We start from the raw sequence: 26,490 nt of genomic DNA on the forward strand, positions 1-26,490 counted from the left end.
CAGCAGCAGAGTTGAATAGTTGTGACTGAGCCCATGTGGCCATCAAAGCCACATCAAAGTATTTGCTAACTGACCCTTGATAGAAAAGGTTTGCTGACCCCTGGGCTACATAGAAGATAGAGAATAGACGCAAGAGATGATGCAGAAGATGGAGATAAATAACACACATTGCTGAGCTCTGCCAGGCACTGTGCTAAGCACTTCTTGTGCTTATATCATTTAATTCTTAAAACAGCACAATATATCATTATCCCCACTTTTCAGGTGGGAAAACTGAGGCTTTTAACTTGCTCAGGGCCATAGAACCTATAGGCAGAGGAGCCAGAATTTGAATTGAGGTCCAGTTGCCTTCCCAGCCAAGCTTGGAACCACTGTGCTCTCCAGCCTTGTGGTGTTAAGTGGGTCAGGTTAGAAGAGACTTAGGGTCTCCGAGCTGTGCCGGGCGATAGATGGAGGGCAGGTTGGTAGCTGGCTGACGGGAGACAGGGGTGCCTTGTAGTCTGATGAAAACTCAGGATGACGAGATTTTGAAATGTTTATGGGGTTCGTTTAATGGAAAGAAAAAAGGCAGGCAGGGAGAGAAAAGCCCTTATCACAGCAGATCCCTCTGGGCTTAAATCACGTTCTCCCAGTCCCATAGTGCCAGCAGCCGTGGAAAAAGTGCTTATGGGCTCATGAACAGACCTCTCTGGGTCTGTTCATGAGCCCAGCCTGCTAATGAGGGGAGGTCATTCTGAGCCCACATCAGGCTTAAAAACAGGGGAGCTCAAGTCAGCGAGTCAGGACTGGACAGGAGAGTTCTGTGGCCTTTTTGTCTGTAAAGTAAGAATGTCAAGAACAATTGTTTCTTCATTACTGTGAATGTGAGCCTTGTGTTTTCAAAGGTCAGAGCCTGTGAGCACATCATGGTTTAGAGTGGGTTCCTATGGTAATTAGGCCATCGTGACTGAGGGCATTTTGTGTCAGGCAACGGGGCGCTGGATTTTCGTCTTTCTGAGCACGGCGTGCTTTTTCCCTGCAAACGTAACCGTTTCTGTTTTCCCTCTTTTCTGCCTGTTTGCCTCCTTTCTGCGCCACACGTAGTTCTGGAGTCAGAGAATTCCTCAGCAGGTATGGTTTCTCTTGTATCTGTTCTATCCCTGCATTCCACCGGGAACCCTTCAATCAGAGGGACCCAAGGAATGTTCCTGAGAGTGAAGGGTTCTTTTTTTTTTCTCATCCCTCAGATGAGTGGAGGCTTTCTTCCAATGCCGATGCCAATGGAAATGCCCAGCCCTCTTCACTCGCTGCCAAGGGCTACCGAAGTGTGCATCCCAGCCTTCCCTCCAGCAAGCCCCAGGTAGGCGTGTGCCCAAGGGCGGGGTGGGGACCACTCTTGAGCCGGATAGCTTACACTTGTGCCTGCCTGCTCACTCAGCTGGATGATGGACTGAGTTTTGAGTCGCACTTTTGGTCAACTCTGGGAAAGCCCCAGGGGGAGCAGAGTTAGACAAGAGTTGGGGTCAAGGAAAACAGAAGCATGGGGTGACACTGGTCTATACCGAGCATCAGAAATATCAGCCCAGTGTTTCCTAGGTTTGAAACGTGTGTGGAAATGATCTGAAAGAGGGAAATCCAAGCCAGAAAAAAGGTCTGAGTATAATATTCAAAAAGAGAGTTCGCTCTTGTGTTTAGTCCATTACTTTGCTAGAGTTGGAACTGTGAGAGTTCCAGCAGCTCTGTCCTTACAGCTTTTAGATTAGGGAGCTGTGGCCAGCACTTAATCTCGCAACCTAGAAGCAGCAGATGGAAGTTCAGATGGCTTTAAACTGCCTAGCACTACCTTACAAAAGAAAATCCCCCCACATGGTACACGTGGGAGGAGGGATAATTTTGCTGAAGTTTTTCTCCCAAGTTGTTTTCCTGATCTTTCTTTCTTCCCCTCCCTGTTGCTACTTTGCCAGCTTGACGAAAGGAATAGACCCTGTTGTAATTCAGGCAGTCCGTAAAGAGTGTTTTTACATAGCGGAGTAACAGCCATCAAACGGAGCAATCCATTCTTTTAAAAAGAGCTGTGCTGCTCAAAAACAGCAGAAATGTGTTCCTTACGCAGTCCGCCTCCCCACGCCTGCCTTCTGTGCATGTGCTCCCAGAACTCCCCAGGAACCCAGGGAATCCACATGCCTTCCTACTTCCCACCCTGCTTTTTCCAGTGATTCTCTGGGTTCTGCTTGTGGGGACATAAAATTGTGCTTGTCCCTGGAATGAAATTGAGTCGGAGATGATGCCTTCCCTCCCCTCTGCAGAACCCCGTCTCCGCAGGCTTAAAGGAGGTTGCTGAATTGTGTGCAACCCTGCTCCCTGATCAGAGTGCCCCCTATGCCCCCACCCCTGGTGCAGGGCCACTGATGAGAGCCAGGAGCTGCAATGGGCCTGGCCTCCTGAAGGCCTCATTAGACTCGGGACGTGGGAGGTCCCTTGTCCAGTAAATGATGTGCCATCATTTCTAAGCCCTTTCCCAGCATCTAAGTCTGCTGCTGGTGGCGGGCACAGTTCCTTCTCAGCACTCTCCAGGTTGGATACAGTTGGCTCTGTACCCGGGGTAGGAGATAGTGCTAATTAACCCCGGGCACATGTAGAAGCACAGCCTCTTCCACTATCAGTGACTTAGCCCAAAGGGTAGCTCACTAAGTCCTTTTGGCTTCTAAAACGGTTCTTCTAAAGAGAGGACTTTAAGAGCATGTCAAGTGAACAAAAATCCCCTTTAAATACACTTACTGATGGCAACTTTGTTGCGCATTTGTTGAATTCAGATCACTGTGTGAAACATTGCCCTCAGGGAGTTTGTGAGGGTGAACCTCATAGCAAGGATGCCCATTCTGTAACAGCGCCTACGGATTGTGTATGCATCTTCTCATCTCTTACTCTCTGAGAAGTTTCTTTGTACTGGGGTGTCTGAAACGATACCTGGCAGGTTGCTGAGATAAGAGGTTTTCTGTATGTTCAGTGTAAAGTTGACCATCCAGCTTTTAAGAGTCTTTAGGTCATAGATTTGTTTTTTGAATGCAAAAATGACTTCTTGTTTCCATAGCCATGGCCGGAGCTAATAGAATATGCTGATTTAGATGGAGCTTGGGTAGTTGGGCTGCTGACTGCCCTGGCTTGGTTTCAGACGAAGACAGCTCCCAGACCCCTGCAGGCCTAGCATATCCTCCTAAGGAGGAGTCCAGGGACTCATGGGCCAGAGGGGAATCCCGTGTCCTGCTGCTCCCACCTCTGCCTTTCCTCCCACTGCCCTGCTCGCCTTACCCCCGGGGACTGGCAACCAGGGCTTTCCCATCTCTGACAGCATCACTGTAGTGGGCCCCAGTGGAGCAGGGACTGTAGTTTCTGAAACTACACTAGGATCATGGCAGATTCTTTAAGCAGCCTTGTGTTTTTCACCGTCCCATCTTCTAAAAAGATAAATGGAATTTCATTAGTAGATACCTGGGGAGAAGTGCCAACTGCCTAGGTGGTTCCCACCATGTTTACAATAAAGGAGAAAGTAGTTCCTTCCATGTAAAGCGACTGTGTCTACCCTCCTCCTTCTCGGAGCTAAAAGGAGCCCCAGGACAGGAGGGCCTTGGCTCCAAGCGTGTTTGTCAGCACTCTGGGGAAGCGTCCTCTCCACAGGGTCAGGGCCCTGGGAAGCTTCAGGCCTGATGTAATTCAGCCCTGGCCCCTTATATGGCCACAGCCACATTAAGTTAAAAACTCACTGAAACCAAATGCTATCTTTGGACCAGAAGGAATCACATGGGGGACACTGCAGCTCAAAATAATTCTGAACCTCACTCAAAATTGCCTTCTACTGACCTCCCTGACCACCACCATCAGCTCGCCTCGGCACATGCTCGCTCAAGTGTTTTGTTTCTAGAGAGCATTGTTTTAGTCCAATAGCACACCCCGACTTCCAGCCTAAGTTCACCAAGAGAGCGTACACCTGGAAGGTTCTGCTCCTGGCTGTGGCTGAAGATACATTTTGTATTTTTGACTGGTGGATATATGGCCACATTCGGCGGGCACTGTCCTGGGCTCCCTGTGGAAAGGATAGGCATCAAGTTAACCTAGTTAACTGAAGGGGTAGATCGTTTACAGTAAACTATCTCGGTTGATAGTATAGTCCAGACCCATACTTTATTTCACTTACTCACCCTCACTAACATCCGTTCCCCTTGCTGCCTGCACTCTGCAAAAAAATTAAAAGGAAATACAAAATAACCCCCAAATAGACCACACCCTTGCACCCTCCCAGTTTAGGGTTATAATCCATTTACCATCCAAACTGTGCCTCACCTGTGCAGTTTAGTGGAAGGTTCTGGTTTTCTTCTCATAGTGGGTGATCTTTAAAGACAGGGGCCAGTGGAGAAAGTCTGGGTGTCTTAAGTAGCTGTAAGAAAGTAACAAAGACAGGTGATTCGATCAGCAGACATTTATTTGTCACGTCTGGAGGCTGGGAAGTCCGAGATCAAGGTGCTTGTCCATTAGGTTTCTGGTTAGGGCTCTCTTCCTGAAGTGCAGACGGCCACCTTCTCCCTGATAGAAAGAGAGGTCTCTGGTCTCTCTGGCTCATCTTATAAGGATGCCAGTCCCATCATGGGGTCTCACCCTCATGACATCATCTAGCCCTCATTACCACCCACAGGCCCCACCTCCAAATGTCATCCTTTGGGGTTTGGGAATCAATTTATGAATTTTGCAGGGACACACATCCAGGAAATAAACTTTCCTTATGGCCTAAATCCCAGTTGAACCACAGGTTCATAGATGTCTCTCCTTGACATGATGATCATCTGGAGATTTATCCCTTTCTCCGACCTTCTGCCCCACTGAGCCCCAAGGAGGAGCTAGGGGCTGTGTTGAGGGAGAGGAAATGAGGTGAGGGCTGCAGTTTTCTAGCTCTGAGCCTGGAACCAGAGCTTTGCACAGAAACCATGAGCCTGAGGCTGTTCACCCTTTTCTAGGATTGCCTGTGCCTTGTGGCCAGATGGGGATGGGAAATGAGCTGAAATCAGGTAAACCAGGCACCGTCAGATGCCAATCCAGCCGGTTAGTCAGTTGCTTCATGGCCTGGCCCCTTTGTCCTGGGTGCATCAAAAACAGGAGACCACATGCTTTTAATCTCATGACTATCTTCCTTCTAATAAGTGGTTCCATCAAATTGTTTCCTAGGAGACAAGAGCACTCATGGATTCTAAGTCCTTAGCAGTCTCTTCTTGGTAGGCTTTAACTTATTTTGCCTGTGGGATTGAGTGCTGAATCTTAGGGACTCAATTGAGATGTTTGCCTCTGGTGAACACAGCTCTGAATGATTCTTCCGGTCCTACATTTCCTAAGGGAAAAGAATGAAACACGCTCAAGAATTTGAGGGAACTCAAACCTTGGAAGCCAAAGGCATGGAGTGGAAAGTCTTTGAGGAAAGGATATGGGAGAAGGCTGGGAGCTCTTAGGCTTCTTCCACTGGCGCTTAGCCTTCGGGCGCCCTTGTTGGGTCAGGAGGTCTCAGGGGGTGCAGGTCAGTCCAGAACTAGTGTCAGACTGACTTAGCACCTGGGCTGAGCTCAGCATCGTGTGATGTAGAGGGGCGTCAGCCTGCGTCTTCAGGTGAGTATGATCCGGTTCTTGACTTTATTCTGAGGAGAAATAAACAAGCCAGGAGGAGTCTAAGCTGAGGGTTTGCTTACAGTCATGTCAGGAATTGTTTTTTCTTCAGATCATGTTGTGTTGCTGTTTCTAATGGTCGTCCTTCTTCCCGTTTCCCCTCCTCTTTCTTTCTTTTTACTGTGTCTCAAAAATACTACGAAGGTCCTCTCTCCCCCACGCCCTCCTTTCCTCAAAGAGGACCGCTTTGCATGGCAGCCTCCCAGCACCCACAGTCCCTCCAGGGACTCACTCTACCTGAGCTCACCAAAGCCTTACCTCCCACCTGGCACCCTCAGCCAGCAGAGCCCCTCACTGCCCTGGCCCATCTCTTTGCCCCTGGCAGCCGGATCAGCCCCCCGAGGTGTGCCATGTCCTGGGCCCCCGCTTCCAGATTCCACATTCCCTGGCACTTGGTCCCAACCCCAGCAGCGCTGTGCAGCCACCAGGACAGTTGATAGAGAGAATGTGAGCTCTAACCCACGTCATGAGGCAGTTGGGAATAAAAAGGTCAGCAGCTTATATGTACCTTGTTTATCCTGCAACGTTTGCCCGGTGGCATCGGAAAACCTCTCTGGTGTTGCACGTGACCCAACCAAAGGCACTGAAGCTGCAGGCACTCGGGCACCGGCTCCCACCATTGTCTCCCGCATAGCCGGCACAGGGACGCCACCCTCTGCTGCTCCTCCCAACCCTCCCAAGCTATCCTTTGACATCCATAAAGATGCCGTTGGCTGTGGCCAGAGTCCTTCCCTGGGGCCTTGGCCTTCGTTCCCAGACGCAGTGAGAGCACCTGGGCTAGGCCCCCAGGTTACCTCTGATCCCGAAAACCGGAAGAAAAAAGAACCTTACCTTTTGCAGCTGTGTTATCCAGCCAAGGCAAGAAATTAGGAATGTGTGTGTGTCTTCTCCACCGTCTCTTCTCAAAACTCATGTGAGCAGCTCTTTTTTGTTTTCTGGGCCACCCTACCCTCCCTCTCCTTGTTAATAATGCTGCAGCTTGATCTCAAATTCTTCACTCTAAACATCTCAGCACAGTCCTCTCGATCTCCCTGCCTCTTTCCTGTAAATATGTAAGTATGCTGGAGCGTGGAATCCGTAGACTAATAACATGGTGAGATATTATATGTTTTATACATTTTGTATCAAGATGCCGGAGAAATGGTCTTCACTTCCAAGCTTTCAGGCTCTGCAAGCCTTTTTGGGGGTTAAACACAGCCTGCCTGCCTGTTGTTCTTTTTCTCTCTCTCTCAAGTGTTAAAAGGATTCAAAAATAGATGGATGGAAAGTAAAGTTGGATGGGGTTCCCTCTGTGTCATAGAGTGTCAGGAGGCCAGCTGGCTAGCGCTGATTGTCTCGTGTACTTGGAGGAAAGGGCACTGATTAAATATTTCTCAGAGTGCCTCACTGCATGTCCACTCTCAACTGTTTAAATATGGAATTCCTTTTTCCCCGCGCTTCCCCTTCACGTAACGACCCCCTTGTTTCCCACAGGACGCCACTTCCTCCAGCCCAGCCCCGCCTGAGGTCATAGTTGTCCCTCTCTACCGGGTTAATACCGACAGAGGGCACGAAGGCACTGACAGACCTCCAGCATCTCTGGGGCCCCACGGCCCCCCGGTCCCGGCGTCTGCCCCTGCCGGCTCACCTCTGACCTTCCCGACTCTAGACGATTTCATTCCCCCTCATCTGCAGAGGCGGTCCCACCACAGCCAGCCAGCCAGCGCCCCTGGCTCCCTCCCCCCAGCTAGCCAGACTCCACCGTCCTTCTCACCGCAGCCTCCGCTGGTCCCTCCGGTCCCCGAGGGCCTCCGCAGAGTCTCGGAGCCTGACCTCACGGGAGCTGTTTCAAGTACCGTAAGCCTTGCGGGATCCCCTTTCTCCCAGCTTTCCTGAATGTCTGCTCCCGGCAGTTAAGAAAACCAGCAAACCAACCCCAACCCCTTTCTCACTGAAGTACTAAGTTCTGAGAGAGACGCCGGCCGCCCTGTGTTGTGTGATGACCGGCTGTGTTTGCTTTTCACTAGAGCATGCCTCCCCTGTGTGTTCCGTGGGCCCCCGTGGCTGTTCACCAGTCTGTCTAGACGCTCTTCCTCTCTGTCCTGTTTGGAATGCACATCTTCCTGCAGAGAAAACCACTTCCGTGGCCTTTCCTTGGACTAGCTGTGCTCTTTGAGGGGCCGGGCAGATGTAGTATGGAGAGCTGAGGAGAGCTGCAGAATCGCGTGGAAAAGCCAGCAGCAGGCACGGTGCTCACCGTTTCTCTAGCAGGGAGCAGGGAGATTCTAGGGGAGGCAGAGATTCACTCTTGTTGATTCTGCAAGCTCGCAGGCTTTCTTTTATATACAGCAATGGCAGAGACCGGGTTTTAAAAAAGGAGTTTAATTGAGTACATAGAGAGACAAGCCCCAGTACAAGTGTTAGCACTGTTTCCTCAAAAGGAAGAACGTTGTTGAGGCCCCTGCATAGTGGCCACCAGGGAATTTTGAGGCAAAACAGTGCTCCAGTGGTCATGGGAAGTTAAGTAAGTGTCCTGACACTTCAGGTCCTGATCTGCGAGGGATGCGTCCCCATCGTAGTGGGAAAGCCAAGAGCTTTAGAGGAAAGACTGAGTCAAAGGACCCAGTCTGTTCTCTCCTCAGGAGCCCTGGGAACCGAGAGACTGGAAGAGCCTCAGTGTGAGTCATAAAACGGGGACACATGGATCTGTTGGGCTGTGGGTGCAGTGGATCCAAGTACAGAGAAGCTTCTCTTTCAGGGCTCAGCACAGAGAGGTGCTCAGGAAATGTCAGCTTTGGTGCTGAGGGTGTGCCCTAGCAAACGAGCCAGAGCCCCTCAAAAATCAGTATCTGGCTAGTTAACCATTCATCATTGAGTTCTGGTCATGTTCTAGGTATTCTGCTAAATGCTGTGGGCACAACCATGAACAGGATTTATCTGAGTGGTATGTGGGTGCTCAAGTATAGTGCTCATGGGATCCTCTGAGGTTATACTCCTAGAGTTTCTGATTGAGTGGGTCTGGGGAGGGGCTGAGGACTGAGGCTTGGTAATAGGCATCGGGGGGAATTCTGATGCTGATGATCTGTGGCCCACATTTTAAGGTGTAGTGACCTTGTGGGTCATGCAATTGGCCCACTAAATGTAACTAAATGTTCCTTAAAGAGGTATGCCTACAAAACTGGCTCCAGTGGCTCATTAAACATTAGCCAGTCATGCCAAGAGCAGGGAGTAAACTTGTATTTCAGCTTGTAAGAGAAATTACAGTGAGCTATCGGGTAAAAAGCTGAGAAGGACTACATCCCGGGCTTGGTCCTCTGCTCAGACCTCTAGATACAATGTGATGCAGTTAAATGGAAAATGTGTCCCTCAGTCGTGTCCAACTCTGCGACGCTATGGACTATAGCCTGCTGAGCTCCTCCATCTATGGAATTTCCAGGCAAAAATACTGGAGTGGGTAGTCATTCCCTTCTCCAGGGGATCTTCCCAAGCCAAGGATCAAACCCGGGTCTCCCAAATTGCAGGCATTCTTTACCGTCTGAGCCACCAGGGAAACCCAATGGTTAGGTGAGGACCTGGCCAAATGTGGCCCGGGGGCTTGGATATCCTAACTTTGAACCTTGCCCCTCAGCTCTGTTGGAGAAAGGTGCTAGATTATTCACGGATGCACTTTCCTCACCCCAGCTCAACTTAGAGATGAATTTAGAAGCCACTCTTGTTTTGGAAAGTACAGGCAGGGAATGTTTCTTTGGAGTAGCATGTAAAGCAAGTCTTGTTTTTATGGCACAGGGTATCATCATGAGTAGTGCTGTGTACTCTACACTTTGGGCTTCCCCGGTGGCTCAGCAGTAAAAGAATTTGTCTGTAACATAAGAGACACAGGAGATGCGGGTTTGATCCCTGGGTTGGGAAGATACCCTGCAGGAGGGCATGGCAACCCACTCCAGTATTCTTGCCTGGGGAATCCCATGGACAGAGGAACCTAGTGGGCTACAATCCATAGGGTCACAAAGAGAGGGACATGACTGAGGTGACAAAGATGATTCTACTCTTTGTCATTTGCTTAGATCTAGATTTTCATATTGAGTTTTTTTTTCAGGTGTTCCAGGAAAGATTAGTTGGGCCAGTATCTTCAGTATCTCAAACTTGTCTGGTCAGCCTGGTATAGACTCCCAGGTGGACTTCCTTTGGCCTGAAAACTTCTGGTTTGGCCTTGGGTACAGAGTAAGAGGTGAAAAAGGAAACTGGTCAGACTCCTGCATTGAGTGAGAATTATCAAGAGAAACAGGAGCTCCTGTGGATGGTGGGCAAACCATGGGTTTATATCTGCTCCATTTGCAGTGATTGAAGAGTAAGAAGGAAGAAAATTTCATGTTAATTGATCCAAGTTCTTTTAGTCAATAGTCATTTTTGTGATGTTCCAGAAATAAGATTTATGCCAGAGTAAAATCTAGGAGATGCTTAATGTTCACATGGTCCACCCAGGCACTTACACTTTAAAGAGCTGTATGCCTGATATTTTGTGTGTTTTTTGGGTGCATTGTGGCAGAGTTTTGACACCACTATGTCATTTGTCTTTATTACATCACTTTGAAAGTAAATGAGGACAAGTGTGGTTGTTTTCCCACTATGCAAAAGAAATGAGATGAAGCACTTTTGTCCAAGATCATATTTTGTCTTTTGAGTCTTGGGGAAAGGTTTTATTTGCTAAATTGAGCTGCCACTCATAACTAACAGCTGTTAGAGCACTTTCAGAAAAGGTGGGCTGACCAAGCCGGTATTTTTAAGGAAGCCCCTACTGTGTGTCAGGAGCTGTCCTGGGTGCTGACACGCATATCCTGTATTTGATGGGCACGTGTTCCCTTGCCACAGAAGGTGTAGCTGGTAGATGTCTCCTGTCATTCATGGGGCGTTTACTGAGCACCGGGGTCTGCAGGCCACTGTGCTAGGCGCAGGTGGAAGATCAGGAAGGGAGGCGAGGCCCCTGTCCCACAGGTGCTTATAGAGTCCTTGGTCTCTGGTGGAGCATACTGATTGCTTTGAGCTACACTTTTTTCTAGAAGGTAACTATCAGTTTTGTTCTTCAAACCTTTTGTTCTGGCTTTAGGGTCTGTAAGCTTCAAAATAGAAACTTTGCAAAATTTATAGGAGTGATAGAAGAAACTACATATCCTTACTACATTTTGAGATCTTATTTTCATGTCTCTAAAAAGACTGATATGGTTCCCATTATGCAGATTGTAATGTTAGTAGTAATAATTTTATTGGTACTTCTGGCAGACACCTCAGACTCTCAAAATCAGGATTTTCATAAGTCTTCAGAGATCTTTGTGACTCAATATTGGAGTGAAAAAATGCCACAGTAGGACTAAATAATGTCCTAGAAGTGAGTGCTGGTAGGGTTGTTCAGTGGTACAGATGAGAACAGCTTTCCAAGAGCTCCAATACTTAGCTCTTCCCTGTTCTTATTAATACATCGATGGCTTCTCGTCCTCACGGCGTCTCAGTGTTTCTTTACATAAGTACTAAACTTTCCTGATTTTCCCCCAATTAAACCAGCTCTCGTTCTCAAATTGCATTGTGGATTGCATGAGTTTCGCATGTTATGCTACTTTGATTTGAATTTGCTTTTTCAGTAACCGGATTGAGCCACAGTTTTGACCAGATGAAAATAATGAATGATGTTGCTGAGAGTTCGAGTAACATTCACCTTCCTTCTCTCCCCTTACTAATCCCAACAAAAAGAATAAACATTCCACATTAAACTTCTAACTGGAATCAACATGTCTCACTGGTTACATTTCTTTTTATAATTAAGGTCCTTGTAAAGCTTTAAATCTCTTCTTTTTAGAAAGCCTTATCTCTTGGTTTCATGTAGTTGCACTGAGTGACAATGATTGCTTCCTTTTCAGGACTCGAGTCCTCTATTAAATGAAGTTTCTTCATCCCACGCTGGAACTGATTCCCAGACCTTTGCATCAGTTAGCAAGCCATCATCTGCCTACCCGTCCACAACGATCGTCAATCCCACTATTGTGCTCTTGCAACACAACCGAGGTGAGGGGTCTGCGAGGGGCACCCCGCCCCCCGCTGGCCAGAATCAGCCTGGCTGTCCTGTGATGTCTGGAGCAAGGATTCTGCCGTTCCACAGAATTGTTCACAAATCCCATTCTTCCCCAAGGCTACCTGCCCCAGCTCACTTACTTCAACGACCCACAAAGTAGATCGCAGCAGCGGACAGAGGCCCCCTATGGGGATGAGGCCAGGTGTCTGAATAAGTAGGTGACGTGTGTCCCAAAGCCTGGGTATTCAGTTTTCCTCAGGTGGGAGCTCCAAAAAGAGAGAAAAGACAGAAAGGACAATGTCTGCCCCTTAATTCCTGTCATGGGAATTCTAGTCAGAGCTTTGCTGGGAAAATCTTGGTGCCGTCATCTCTCTTTTAAGTGCCATTCTAAACCCTGAAGCTCTGTGACATGGAATTTCTAGAAAGCAAAATTTCGAACACCAAAATTAAAAAGAAAACCTACCGGATGGGAAATTTTCTAAAATAGAAACTGTTTTTGTGTCTCTGCAACAGAAGCTTTTGAACTTTCTCTTGGTGACTCATGGCCTCCATTCCCCAGAAGTCACTGCACTGGGTGCTCCCTCAGCAGTGCCCTCTGGGGACCTGGGCTTGGGGTGGGTCTTTGCCCCTTAAGCTATGTGGCCCCAGACAGCGCTGCTGAGGGCTTTCCTGTTTGTTTTCCAGAGTTTCTCTGACTGCTTCTGGTCGGTTCTTCCCCTTCTCTGAAGGGGTGTCTTAGGGGAAACAAGAGTGCTTTGAGGTGATCATTGTATATATCGACCTTTCTGCCTTAAAATTCCAGAGGATGATTCTAAGTCCCAAGTTTTCCTTTTTTTAAAAGTTTAGTTATTTGGCTGTACTGGGTCTTAGCTGTAGCACGCTGGGATCTATTTCCCTGACCAGGAAACACACCTGGACCCCCTGCACTGGGAGCACGGAATTCTAGCCACTGGTTACCTAGGAAGTCCTGAAAGTTTTCAGTTTTGAAATTCCGTGCAGGAATAAACTTTCCCTTTACAAAAGTCCTTTTCAGTGTAAAATGTCAAGTTTTAAAGCAGTTTCCTAATGTAAAAGGGGCTCTTGAGTCTGAATTTCAAAACACATTGGAGGTTTAATCATTTTATTCAGAGCTCAGCTCAGTACCGAATCTTCCTTGACTCCCTGCTCACCCACTTCATAGTTTTCCTCCCTGCCCCTCCCTCTCTGTGTTAACTTGGATGAAAATCGACTGGAGTCTATTTTTAATTGTTTTCCATATTAAATGGAGTTCTTCTGTTTCCTGTCTCTAACTTGAAAAGCAGATGAATGAAACATTTTCTCTCACTTAAAATCTTCCCACTCAAATCTTAGTTATTTTAGTAATCCTGTTTTTTCATTTTTGGGGGCTCCGCTATTAATTTCCACCCATGAATCTGTGTCCTTCAAAGGATAGAGAGTCCCAACCCCCACACTAAGCTACAGAAGAGCCCATTCTCCTCCCAGCAGTGGGATACCCCTTACTGGCAATAGCTTTTTCTGCCCAGAAAGTGTCCGTTATGCAGGACAAAGTGAAATTTTGGTTCTCTATGAACTTCTTTATGACTCATCTTTTTAAACAAAAAACAAAAAAAACTCACTCAAAAAGAAGCAAGCAAGTTAGTTCCCAGAAGGAAAGGCATTTTCTCTAAAGACAGGATTTATTCCCAAGGCAACTTGGTTTTTGGGAAATGCCAAGTGTAATGCCAGCTGCTTCTGATGACACCTAGTGAGACGTTTCTGGGCACAGTAGTGCCTGCAGTTCTTTTTGTTTCTTCCCTGAACAAATAGAATCTTCTTGTTTACTCAGATGCCTTTGGTTCTTGCCTTTCTCTTTTGTCCCATGTCCTGCCTGGGGGCTTAAACATCAGAACCATGCAGCCTGAATCACACGTCCTTCCGAAAAGGGTCCAAATAACTTCATTGTTTGGAATTAAAAGATAACTTCCCGTAAAGAGTAAACCATATGCTCCTTAAGGAGGCGGGAAGAGTGAAGGAGAATGGAAGCCCCTAGTGGGCCCGGCTTTGGCTCACAAGTCATAAGCTTGCTTTAGGTCAGGCATTTTGGGCTTTGCTTTGGAATGTACCCAGCCTGGCAACCCTGCTTTGCCTCATCAACAGAACCCGTGAAAGCAGTTTAACTATTGCAAAGTCTCCTGAGGGAAGGATAACTCTGCTCCACTTCTAGAATTCTGGTGTAGTCATCGTAGAAAAAGTTCCCTTTGTTCCTGCCCTGGCTGCCTAGGGGCACAATGTGACAGCGACCCTGGCTGCACCTCTGGCTCGGCTCTCACGTAGCCCCCATCACTCCCTCTGGAGTTTCCCATCCCACATGTGCCAGAGGGCAGATGGCTTACCATCAGTTTGGGGAGGAGACTTTGAACTGGAAAACTCTCAGGACCGAGAGAGGGTCTGGGTGCCTGGGAGGCTCTTGGTCACAGTGCACATAGAATGCTGGGAGTTGGATTCAGAACGTCTTTGGTGTGTGAGGGGGAGGGTTTGGGGAGAGGTTCTCCATATTTTAGCAAGCTTGCAAGACATATCCATGGACCACATTGGCAGACAGGAGCTTGGTGGTCCCAAATTTCTGGATCTCATGGTCACGTGAAATAGTTTGGGGACCACCCTAGGATTGCTCATTTCTAACTTTGCCCTAAATAACACTCCTGAAAAGCAACTGCTGTGATCCGCATTGCACACATCTCCTCCTCGGAAAGAAAGGCTATCCCACACCTCAGAGGCAGGACACCATGTCACCTCGTCAGTTGAAGTTGATGTCAGTTGATTGCTGGGGAAGGCCTTGCCTGCAGCTTGGAGACCAGCATTCAGGAACCATAGATTCAATGAGCACTTTAACAGACAAGGAAACTGAGGCTGAGGCATCACATGATTGGTCAGTGCCATCTGACAGGTTGCCGGCAGAGCTGAGCTGGGGCCCTGCTGAGCTTCTCTGGTCCAGCCGGTGCGAACCTTGTCCATGTGCCTGACATGAACACGGCGGCTTCCACTGGCCGCGAGCTCCCCTGCTGCTCTGTTTACTTCTTGCCACGCTGGTTCTGGAAGGAGGGTGGGGACGCAGCCGAGGGGGATGATGACAGCACCCAGGGGCTGGCAAGTGTTCTATTTTTATACTGTGGCTGCTTTATATTTAGCATCTGTAGAAGGTCATTTCTGTGCTTATCCCGAAGCACGTACACACCAAACTCTCCAGAGGAGATGCTGGCTTCCCCTCTGTGAGGGTGCTGGGAGGATGGGAAACCAGTGGACCTCTGATGTTAAGAAATAGCTGGGCCTGGTGATTAGAGAGTTAAAAAGAAACCTGGGGGACCCAGGTTCTAGACACAGCTCTGATTTTCAGCGTCATCTTGGGTAGTTTGTGCCTCTTGACTGAGGTCTCTCAGCCAGTGCTGACCTACCTGCCAGGGTTATTGTGAAAATTAAAAGCCTTAACATCAGTGAAAGCTCTGGAAACAGTGTCTGGCGTATAGAAGCTCTCAGATGGTAGCTGCCATGGTTGTGATTCCATTTCCTCAGAGGTACCAAGACTGGGATGTATAAGGTCCTGCTCTCTTGAGACCAGGGGAGCTGAGGGGTCTCCTTCAGTGATCAGATCAGCTTAATACAGGATGTAAACAACTCGAAAACAGTGACAGTTCTCTGAGTCCTGGGGGGAGAGAGACAGCAGACACTACACCCAGATGATGGAGCCACATTAATACCCCTGTATTCAGCTCAACTACACACCAGTTTAGCATCTAAGCTCAAGGAGAGTGAGACACAGATTAGGGGATCCTAATGAATTGTGCCAGGACTTCTTGGTCTTACTGTGTTTGTGTAAACCTCACTTACACTGTGTATTTTTTTGTTTTATCACAGAACAGCAGAAACGACTCAGTAGCCTTTCAGGTAGGTGAGAAATATTTATTTACACATTAACACGTGTTCCTGCTAAAGCCATCTTCTGGCCACCACCTGATGTGTTCAGTCAGTGAAGTCTTCTGAGCTTCTCTGATGTGTTGGGAACTCAGCTTATTGCTGGCTGCAAGGATGATCAAAATAGGCATGGTTGCCGCCTCCCTGGAACTTGCAGATTGGTAGCTGTACCCTAATGGTACAAACTAGTACATGTGTCCAGTGGGCCTGTGACAAGTACCTTGATGGGTAAGAACATTCTATTCTGAATAAAAGCAACAAGGAATTGTGCTTTAGATGGAGTTCTCCTGGCCAGTGTCATTGAAGAAGGCACCTTCCTATTGCTTCTGTCTGTCTTCTAGGATGTGACAGGTTTGGGGCTGGGGAATGTGGGTAAGTCCTCTTCTTTTTGGCTTGCAACCCTAGTAGGTGACCCTGGGATGATGGACCTAGGGGAGAGCCTCCAGACCAGCAGTGCCTGGAAGAGGGCAGAAGAGCACTGTCTCTTGAACTTGAGGGGGCATCAGACCCTCCTGGAGAGCTGGCCAAATCCCGGATTCCTGGGCCAGAGATTGGGTGTCATGGGTATAGACGAGAAGTTGCATTTCTCACCAACTCCCTGGTGGCTCTAGTGTTGCCCTCTGTACTGACTGCACCAGAGTTGCAAGTTTCTTCAAGGGTCAACAGTGGCAGGGAGTGACTGCAAGTATAATCATGTATCAGGGCTCACTCTTTGATAAGTGTGCAGAATTGGGACAAGGTTGGGGTGGGGAGGGAACCCAGGAATGGGAATGTTTTAGGGATTTCCTTCCGACTTTGTGTAGCCGGAATCCTGGTTATCCCACTTACTGATGGTGTGACCTTAGGCAGGTTCCTGATGATCTAAACCATGAAATCAGTTTTTATCTGCTGAATACGAAAGCAGTAGTGCCCCTGGGTTCTGCATGTCAACAGCTTAGCACTGGTGCTCGTAAGTGCTTGATAGACATGAGTTACTGTTGTCATTTGGTGCCTCCATTGGTTCACTTGTTATTGTATTAAGCGCCTCGGCGTCAGGCACCAAGCCAGGATCTGGGGCTATATCAGGGAACTGTGCTTCCCTGGAGCAGCTTATGGTGTGGGATCATGGCTTGTAACCTTGGTCATAGACTCATTTGGAGGCTCTAAACAAGGTAGTAGATTCAGTCTCAAGGAAAAACCACACGTATGCAAACACATGACATGTGGTGGATTTGCAGATGCTCATGAACTCAGGGCTTGAGGACCCCGATCTGGCGGATAACAGAAGCACTGTTTTCTTGAGCAGCTGCTCCATGACTTCTGGGTCCCTTCCTCCCACTGCGGTCCTTGTGATTCGTGGAGAGCCCAGTGGAGAAGATACAGGGTTCTCACACCCTCTCCACTTTATCGGGACTTGGCCGCAGGGTCGGGACAAGCTGTGGCTGAGCTCGGGTGCCCTTTGTGGCCCCTCCAGGAGCTGCCTTGCTCCAGCCCACTTCATTCCCTGGCTCCAGCCCAGGTGGCTGAGAATAGGGTGGCTCTGAAAAGGAGCTCCTGTGGGCACCTTCCTGCCTTTGGGAGTCTGAAAGGGCACCTCAACACAAGTTAGGGACACAGAGTTTGGTCTTCATTCTTCCTTCTTTTATAGTAGCTGTTTGTCCCTGGGGAAGTGACTTTACCTCTCTGAACCAGTTTTCTCATATGGGAAATAGGCATGGTAATCCTTGCTCCTGCCTCAGAGAGGCACTGTAGGGATCCTGTGGGGCTTCCCAGGTGGCTCAGTGGTAGAGAATCCACCTGCCAGTTCAGGAGACGTGGGTTTGATCTCTGGGTCAGGAAGATCGCCTGAAGAAGGAAATGGCAGCCACTCCAGTATTCTTGCCTGGAGAACTCTGTGGACAGAGGAGCCTGCTGGGCTATAGTCCATAGTGTCGCAGACTCAGACACAATTGAGTGACTGAACAGCAACAATAAGGGCTCCTGTGTGATAGGAGGGGGGCGTGTGCTTTGCACCCTAGAAGGTGCTTGGTGAATGTCACGGCTTCTCTTTAATGTTGGCAGACTCAGGCCACTTCCTCTGCTCTAAAATAAGCCCAGCACTTCCATCCTCTAGTTTTGGGACAGATCCACCAATCGTGTTTGATAGAGTGGGACAGGATGTAGGTACTCACTAAAAGTAGTTTTGTTTAAAAAGAAAGAGCACTGTTTTGTTCAGAAGCTCCTGCAGGAGAGAGGGCTGGTGGGGCTGGTGCTCTGGAGTAAGGAGAATGGGGCTTTGCCCCTCGCCTCAGTGGTTATGGGCCCTGAAAGGACCACCAGCCTCCCTCTCATAACAGATTTTGTATTGAACCTCTTAGGGGCTTCATGTTCAAAGAGATTCATCCAGGAATGAGACCTGGGATTTGGCCTCATGAAGCTCTTGCCCACTGGGTAGAAAGACCAGAAAACAAAGGCTGGGACGGAGGGGCCAGCATAGGGTACAGAGAAGTCACCCTCCCTTCCCCTGAGGAAAGTGCAAGTATGGCTGTGTTCCTCAATCACAGAGCTTTGGGTGTGAAGAATAGGAATGCTTTTCCACCTCTCACAAACACAGATGTCCTGTCCAGGTTGTCAGCAGCATCCTTTATGTAGTGGCCCTTTCCAGGACCTGCCTTTGAAAGCATAGTATAAAACTAGAAGGAAGTGCTCCAGGATGTCATGTGTTTGCCTAGTGAGAAATAGCAGCAAGACTTCACTGTAACCCATAAGATGTCAGAGGGAGGCCCTGTTACCTGCGTGGTACAGTGAAGTGCCACCTTGGGTTTCCACTGTATAAAGAAACATTTCTTTAGAGGCTGCAGTTCAGCCCTCTGTGTATTGAAACCCAGTCAATCACGAGTCACATGATCACGGGCTTCTAAAATGAAATCATTCAGAGCTAATTTTTGTAGATCAAAAGGACGCTGGCAGCTTAGGAGCAAATCCATGGACTGTCAGCCTGAGTTTTGCAATTAAGTGATTGTTGCTCGAGCCACCTGCCCTAACAATTTCTTAAAGAGTCACTCTGGGTCTGGAAATGCTGAGATTGGCATATCTGTGATCTTTCCCTGAAAAGATGAGGGTGTAGACTGGGAGCGTCTCTAAGCCTGAAATCAGCCTCATCTGTGTTGCCTGATCACACTTAGACAAAGCTTTTCCAGGAGGGAGGAGAGTGTTCAGCAGAGCCATGTGAAGGGTGAACTCTGGTAAGGCAACATCCACCCACCCTCACATCCCCTCACCCTCCCAGGCCTCCTGCCAACTCCTTGAGACCTCCTGTTAGAAATTCCTGGGAGCCTGAGAACTCATCCCATAAAACCAGTCTAATCTTAGCATCCTTTAAAGCATAAGGTGATAATGTCAGAGATACAACAAACTAGTGAATAAAACAAGAAAGAAGCACTCAGAGAAGCAGAGAACCCACTAATAGTGACCTGGGAGAAGGAGGGCAAGTGGGAGATACAAACTGCTGGGTGTAAGAGAGGCTCCAAGGAGGGATCGCACCATATTTTGTAGTAACTATAAATGGGGGAGCACGGCAACCCACTGCAGTATTATTGCCTAGAGAATCTCATGGACAGATGAGCCTGGAGAGTTATAGTCCAAGGGTTGCAAAGAGTCGGACGGACACAACTGAAGTGACTCAGCACACGTAAATGGAGGATAACCTTTAAAAATTGTATAAAAATTTTAAAAAATCAGTGCTATGAGAAATCATTTTAATGAATGAAAATGCCTATATCTTAAAAAAATTTTTAAAAGGTGATGGGGTTTTCTGAAGCACTCGCAAAGCTGTTTCACACAGAGCATTTAGAAATTTCTCTGTGGCCCCAGAATGAGTATTTGTTTCAGAAGCTCCTTGGAGATTGGGCAGATCCTGACGCACTCCTTCCTCCCATGCTCCTACTTACTGCCCACTTCCTGCTCCCGGATTCCTCCCTTTCCCTGCCACCTGGCATCTCCCCTCACTCCCCTCCTGAAATTTGCTCCAGAGTGATCCTGTGACTCTTTTTTTGCCTAAGGTAAAGCTGCCTCCTCAGCTTTATTTTTCTTTATTCCTCTGACGCATTTAACATCCCACTTCTTGGAACCCTGTCTTCTCTGGTTTCGGTGACACTTGCTTGTTCCTCTCTGGTTTCATCTCCTATCCCTCCAATGACTCCTGTAAGCTTCTGGGATACCTTTTTTTTATTGCTTTTCATCCTGTAGCCATGACATTCCTCAGTATGTGATGTTGGCCCTTGACTCTGCTCTTATCTCCTCTGCTGAACTCATCCATCTCTTTGCCTTCGGCCATCACTTTTGTGCTGATGGCTCCAAGATCACCCTCTTCTGGGACCTCTTCCTGGGCTTTGCTCTCATACTTCTTCAGGGTCTCCATGGCATTTCTACTCTGTCGAAGGAGTGGAGGTAGCCATCTCCCTGCCTTCTCCAGCCCATTTCCCTTTCCCAACTTCTCTGTTGAGATCAGGTCAGTCTCTCAAGTGCAAAACCTCGGTCCCCTCTTTGAGCAAGATCAGACAGGATGTGGCTCAGAGAGGACCGATGAAGTCAGGTGGACACGGGGCCAAATCCCAGTGTGATCACTTGCTGCTGTGTGACTTCAGGAAGGCAACTTGACTTCTCTGTGCTTGGTTCCCCTTACCTGTATATGGAGGGATGATGGTAGTTTCTTCCACACAGGGTTATTGGAAGGATGAGATGAGATTATGAACTTGAAGAGCTTAACACACTGCCTGGCACAGGATAAGCTCAGAGGAGTTCAGGGACCCCTGGCATTTGCTTATGCTGTTCCCTCTACTGGGAGCACTGTTCCCCTCCCGCATGTGTCTGACTGACCCTCCTCTGAGAGGTGGCCCTGAACTGCAGTTCCTTGGCTGACCTGGGTGCAGACTCCTCTGTCAGCCCTGGTCGCCTCTGTTCTCATTGCTGGCTGTCCTGCTCTTTCTGCCACTAGACCATGAGCTCCTCAAAGGCCAGGCTAGGAAAGGTGCACCCCCACGTCCACAGCACATGTGAATGCATAGCATCCACAGTACATGTGAACACATAGCCCCTGGCAGGTGCTTACTTAGTAAATGCTCTCTGTAAATAAATAACATGCCTTGGAATAACAGAATACACCAAGTTTATAATCTATTAGCTCTCTGTAACTTCTGATCCTGAATTGAATTAAATAAACCGTAATGTCCTTTTAGTGGTTTGCTGTTTTCTGAGCACTTGGTATACGCTATCTTATTAGGGCCTTACCACATGGATGTGAGCTGGCCAGTTGAAGTGTTATCCCCATATCTGGGGATATAGAGGAACAGAAAAGTTAAGTGACTTCCCCTAGGTGAAGCAAGAACTTTCAAGTAGTGTTTGGCCACCCTGTTGTGGATTTACCTGTTCCCTGACTTCTAGAAGAATCAAAACTACCTGGATTTCTAGAGCACCAGGTACAAACCTCTGTAGGGCACTTAGCACACTGTCTACATATTTTTTAAAAGGGTCAAATGCGTGAAAAATGGTATGGAGGTTTCTTGGAAAAACTAAAAAATAGATCTACCCCATGACCCAGAAAATTCGATTCTTAGGTATATGGCTGAAGAAAAAAAAAAACACCAATTCAAAAAGATACTTGCACCTCAGTGTTTATAGCAGCATTATTTACAGTTGCCAAGGTATGGGAGCAGTGTGAGTGTCCATCAACAGATGATGAAGAAGATGTGGTGTGCATACAGTGGAATACTACTCAGCCATAAAAAGTGAAATTTGCCATTTGCAGTAACATGCGTGGAGTTGGACGGCACTGTGCTAAGTGAAATAAGTCAGAGAAAGGCAGATGCTGATGATATCACTTACATGTGGACTCTAAAAAATACAACAAACTAGTGAAAAAAACAAAACAAACAGATGTAGAGAATAAGCTAGTGGTTACCAGTGTGGGGAGGGGGCAGTATTTAAGGGTAGGGGGAAAAAGTTATGGGATTATATGAAATCATGTGTGTGAAACTTTAAAAATTTATAAAACACTGCAGAATTTAAAGAATCTTTCATTCAATAAATAAAGAATAAATTAAAAAAAAAAAAAAAAAAAGGGAGCCAGATGGTAAACATGTTAGGCTTCACAGGCCATATGGTTTCTGTCGCAGCTACTCGGATCTGCCGTTGTAGCTCCAAGGCAGCCATAAATGATGTGTTGGCGCAGGCTGTGGCTGTGTTCTAATAAAACTTTATTTACAGAAGCCAGGGGCTGGGCCCTGGTGTGCTGACCCCTGCTCAAAGCACAGCTCCTTCCAGTTGCAAATTGGCAAACACACTCTCCCCCAGCTGGATTGTTTGGGGGGAATTTGGCTCTACCACAAGAGCTTCAGTTAATGGTTGCTTTTCTTTTCTAGATCCTGTCTCGGAAAGAAGAGCGGGAGAGCAGGACTCGGCACCAGCTCAGGAAAAACCCACCTCCCCTGGCAGGGCTGCTGAGAGGAAGGCGAAGGATGATAGCCGGCGGGTGGCCAAGAGCGCTCAGGACCTAAGCGATGTTTGCATGGATGAAGTGGGCATCCCACTCCGGGTACGAGTGTGGACCTGGAAATCCATCCTAGGCTTTGCCCTAAGCCAGTGACAGGTGTACAGCCCTGAGTCCACATGAACTCCCTCTGTGGGTGGCAGAGACCCCAAAAAGGATCCTCACCACTGTCCCCTCTCCAAGCCCACGGAGGCATGTGGAGCCTCTAAGAGCTGGGCAACAGCTTGTCCCAAGGCATATGTTAGCTGTTACTTAATCCAGGAGAACAGGCTTTTGTGGTCAGATGAATGTGGGGAGAAGCTGGTGGAACAATGGCAAAGCAGTTTCTGTGCAATAACAGAAAGGCTGTTTGTTTCTTGAGAGGCTGCAGGCACATGCATGTTCAAGAGGAGAAGGTTGAGGGCCCTATTTCCCCGTCTCCTTTATCATCATTCTGTGGTCCAAGCTTAGAGAACTCTGGGCAGGGTGTGAGGCTTAGGGTCCCTGCTACAGCGCGTTCAGGAAGAAGTTCCCCTGGTGGAGAGGTGGGAGATAACCTCATCATCCCGGGAAAGTAGGAAACTCTTCAGGGACTCACAGGGTGCATTCAGCTTGCAGGGACTCGGACAGGGTGGGTCTCTTAGCAGCCCTGCCCCAACCCTCCCCGCCCTGCAGACCCACCAGCCTCCTGCAGGCCCTGGGCTCCCAGGGATGCCTCACTTTTGAAGCTGGATTGGGGTGAATCCCATCCCTCTCCATGTGCCAGGACCAGACCACTGCCTGGGGTGTGTTTCTCTGTGATTTCCATTGAGCAAAGGACAGGTTTTTGTGTCCCTTTGGGGGAGGCTGATAGAAACAGCAGTGGACTAAGCCTCAGAAGAACTGTTATATGGGACTTCCCTGGTGTTCCAGTGGTTAAAACTCACTACTTCCAATACAGGGGACACAGGTTCAATCCCTGGTTGAGAAACGAAAGATTCCACATGCCATGCACCACAGGGGGGGAAAAATGTTATCACCACTGCAAGAAAAAAAAATGTTATGTGTTCCTAAGAAATAATAATAATAAGTGGTAGGAAGACTTGTTGCTAATAATGATTGCATCTTTCACTTCCAAATGCACTGTTTCATTTAAGCATGATTCACCATACAAGGTAGATACTAATATCATTCCCATTTTATAGATAAGCAAATGGGAACTAAGGAAGAATGACTTGCCCCAGTTGCACAACTGAGCAGACCCTTCCTTCTAACCCTCTGGTTGGGCAGCCTTTCCGCTGACCAACTCACCTGCTCTGTGACCTCAGGCAATTGCTTTGACTTTCTTTATCACATTTTCTCATCTGTTAAGTGGAAGTGAAAGTATTTGATCTAACCACCTATCTGTCTCTTTCCGTGTTTTATTTTTATCTTAACAAACTGCCCAGCTTTGTGGTTAGGATGGAAATTCTCCAGCATTGGATGCTGAAAGGGATTAGGTCTTGATGTACGCGTTCTGTACCTGGCCCTGTACAGGTGGCTTAAATACACTTCTCCAGAAAGGTTTTAATGAGCAATCACAAAGATGTATAGACTTACGTGCATTTTGACTTGAGACGTCGTCATTTTGCATTTTGCTTCTATAATCCTGGAAGTTCTGAAATGTGCTGAGATTCTCATTTTATTTTACTCTTTGTTTTTCTCCAGAACACCGAGCGATCAAAAGACTGGTACAAGACCATGTTTAAACAGATCCACAAACTAAACAGAGGTACTGATTTTCATTTGTAGAAACTGCTGTGCCCATATGTTGACTATTGCAGTGAGGACCTAAACTCACTTGGCTGGCAGACTGGGCCCCGCGGCTTGACCTCATTAGGCCCTGACCTGCCTGAGCCCAGCCTTGCACCTTCAGAACAGAGTGGGCAGGAGAACTCGTGCGCCTGCCTCACGTGTGGGAGGAGCTGAGGGCAGCTCCCAGGTCCTCCCTCTCAGATGTTGGGGATGCAGCAGGCTGAGCTCAGCATCCTGCCTGTGCTCTTCAGCATCTGCCTGCCTGGGCTGTGAGCAGCTTTGACTCCCACCCGCTTCTGGCTTTAGGGTAACCTCCCAGTGTCAGCCCATGACTGCCTTGTAGGCAGAGCGAGCTGAGAAGGCATGAACTGGGAGTTAAAAATGTTCTCATCTGGGTTTAGTTCCCCAAGTACTCAGGTGATCTTGGACAAATCGTGTACCCCTCTCTGTGCGTTGACCCCTTTGCCTCCCTCTGAGGGAAGCTGCAAGGTCCGAATGAGGGCAGATTCTGCCTTGTGAAGTAGGATGCATGGTGCACCTGTATGGTGGTGTTAATATGAAAAATCAGCTTCTTCGGCTGGGAGCCAGCACTTGGCAGGTAGCCCCAAGAGACAGTCAAGAGCTGACACTACAAAACTGCTTAAGCTGGGGGAGTAGTGCTTCCTAATCAGGGGCCTGCCGGCAGGGGACCCAGCATGGTGGGAGAACCCCAGGTCAGTGCTCCCAAACAGCTCCCATCCTCCTATGCCGCCGGTCAGCTGCTGGGCAGGGATGCAGCTGTGCCATGGGAAGGGTACCACTGCTACGGTGGGCAGAGCATCCTGTCCTTCCCTGTGGCCAAATCCAGTCTGGCCGCCTGGCACAGATGACACATGAAGGCAAAGGAAAAGCCTCTGGTCAGGGTCTGGTCAGCCTGTGCTGCAGATAATTGGTCTCTCTGGTTAACTGTGGATGCCAGCTCGTGCAGTGTTCAGAACGAAACTGGTGGTGCCCCTCTTCAAACTGTTTTGTAAATATTAAGATGCTCAGTATTTAGTGTTTCTGAGCCAGGAGTAAATTCATTCTTTTTTGGGGTAGATGAGCTCAGTCATGTTGGAGATGCTACATGCTGGCTCTCAGATGATGTCCATTCTACTGGTCACTTGTAGAAGCAAACGTCCATTTCCTCCAGCACTCTGTGTCTCTCTCACATTTAGACCCAGCTTTGGTGATCCGAATACTGAGACACAGGTGCCTATGTGAAAAATATGTATTTCTGCTCCTTAGGCAGCATTGGTCTTCTCATATATTATAGCTTTTAACTCAACCTAAATTACAGATTCTGAGCAAAACTACCTGCCGTAGGCAGAGAGGTGTTTGAAACATTAAGAATCCACTTATTTTCCCCAATTCCAAAGTCTATGGCACAAGCTTTGATTTTTTAAACAAAAATCATTTGATGATAGTGTTTTCTTGACACACTGTTTATTAGCATATTTCTTTCTTTTTTTTTGCCTATAAAAAGTGAAAGTTTGAAGTTTTGTACTGAATGCCTCTTCCTTTTTGGAGCCTGTATATATTCTTTGTCTAAGAAGAAAAGCGATGTTGTGTCTTTAAAGGTGTCTCAGTAATTCAGGCAAAAGGACTGGATTTTTAAAAGCAGTTTGAGTTTCTTCCATCACTGGTGAAACTTAGTATGTTTCAGAATTCAAGGAGCCTGAATTGTGTGTGGATTTCTGTTTGTTCATTCTCTCCATTTGTGTCTTCCTCTATTCTCTCTCCCAAACCCTCTCCTCTCCCTAGACACTCCTGAAGAAAACCCTTATTTCCCTACGTACAAATTCCCTGAACTTCCTGAAATCCAGCAAAATTCTGAAGGTACCATGAACTTAGAGGGTGTATCTAGCCTTAAATTAATTCTTATAGTTCCATTTTAGGAATAAGATTTGGCTTTTAGATTTTGTTTTTTATAGTTGTTTTTGGTTGGCAGAAATTTTATTTCACTCATTTGCATGAATTGCCATATGAAAATAACCAAATCCTTTCTAATTCATTAATCTCTTTTCAAGTGTGATGCCGTGTGCTTTATTTAATAACACTAAAATAGGTAATCGGTCATTTGAAAGAGTCAATTGGAGATTTGTCACTTCCTCCACTTGGTGGTGGATAGTTTCAAAACCCACTGCTTTTCTCTGCTACAGAGGACAATCCTTACACTCCCACCTACCAGTTTCCTGCATCTACTCCTAGTCCTAAATCCGAAGGTAATTAAAGGGAAATCACGTGTCTTTCTTTGTAGCAGTACTATTTCTTTTTCACCTTGGGGTTCTTGCTGGTGGCTGAGAGCTGTCTCCCCATCATTTGCTTCCCTGTAACCGTGTGTTTTGTGGTGTTCTCAAGTCCTTGCTAACTGTGTGACTGGAGTCTATCCAGATGGTATTTTAATCCTGTTCCCTTGAAGTTGACATGATTAATGGGGTAACCAGTGTGGCTTCGTTGTAATGCTTTGAACACGTGGGGCTCTGGGAAAAGCTGCCTGCGCCCAGCTACCCAGGGCTTTGTATTTGGGGTGGTCACGTGGTGC

At 47.7% G+C, this 26,490-nt stretch overlaps 1 protein-coding gene and 1 long non-coding RNA gene across 26 annotated transcripts in view; one reads left to right on the forward strand and one right to left on the reverse strand.

Moving 5' to 3' along the window:
* SORBS1 (sorbin and SH3 domain containing 1) overlaps window positions 1–26,490 on the forward strand; it is a 234,556-nt gene that overhangs the window by 134,728 nt on the left and 73,338 nt on the right. For 7 of the 23 annotated variants that reach the window (XM_027529417.1, XM_027529431.1, XM_027529428.1 and 4 more), the window contains 6 exons: window positions 1,084–1,110; window positions 1,227–1,339; window positions 11,571–11,715; window positions 15,614–15,643; window positions 22,048–22,220; window positions 23,841–23,904. In XM_027529417.1, coding sequence (XP_027385218.1) covers window positions 1,084–1,110; window positions 1,227–1,339; window positions 11,571–11,715; window positions 15,614–15,643; window positions 22,048–22,220; window positions 23,841–23,904 — 552 coding nt within the window. Of the gene's footprint in view, window positions 1–1,083; window positions 1,111–1,226; window positions 1,340–5,826; window positions 6,541–7,155; window positions 7,519–11,570; window positions 11,716–15,613; window positions 15,644–22,047; window positions 22,221–23,840; window positions 23,905–25,709; window positions 25,785–26,107; window positions 26,171–26,490 lie in introns of all 23 variants that reach the window. The other 16 variants (XM_027529410.1, XM_027529418.1, XM_027529420.1 and 13 more) reach the window with 9 other exon arrangements.
* On the reverse strand, window positions 3,724–6,602 carry LOC113884650. 3 transcript variants are annotated; one of them, XR_003508954.1, is made up of 5 exons: window positions 6,514–6,602; window positions 5,402–5,654; window positions 4,318–4,557; window positions 4,176–4,210; window positions 3,724–4,060 (listed from the first exon to the last, which is right to left on the reverse strand). It is a non-coding gene; the product is annotated as an uncharacterized LOC113884650 (long non-coding RNA). The 3 variants fall into 3 exon arrangements; XR_003508952.1 differs by having other exon boundaries at window positions 3,724–4,210; XR_003508953.1 differs by having other exon boundaries at window positions 4,176–4,557.

The sequence above is a fragment of the Bos indicus x Bos taurus genome, chromosome 26, assembly GCF_003369695.1.
Source record: "Bos indicus x Bos taurus breed Angus x Brahman F1 hybrid chromosome 26, Bos_hybrid_MaternalHap_v2.0, whole genome shotgun sequence".
In the NCBI taxonomy this organism is placed as follows: Eukaryota; Metazoa; Chordata; class Mammalia; order Artiodactyla; family Bovidae; genus Bos; species Bos indicus x Bos taurus.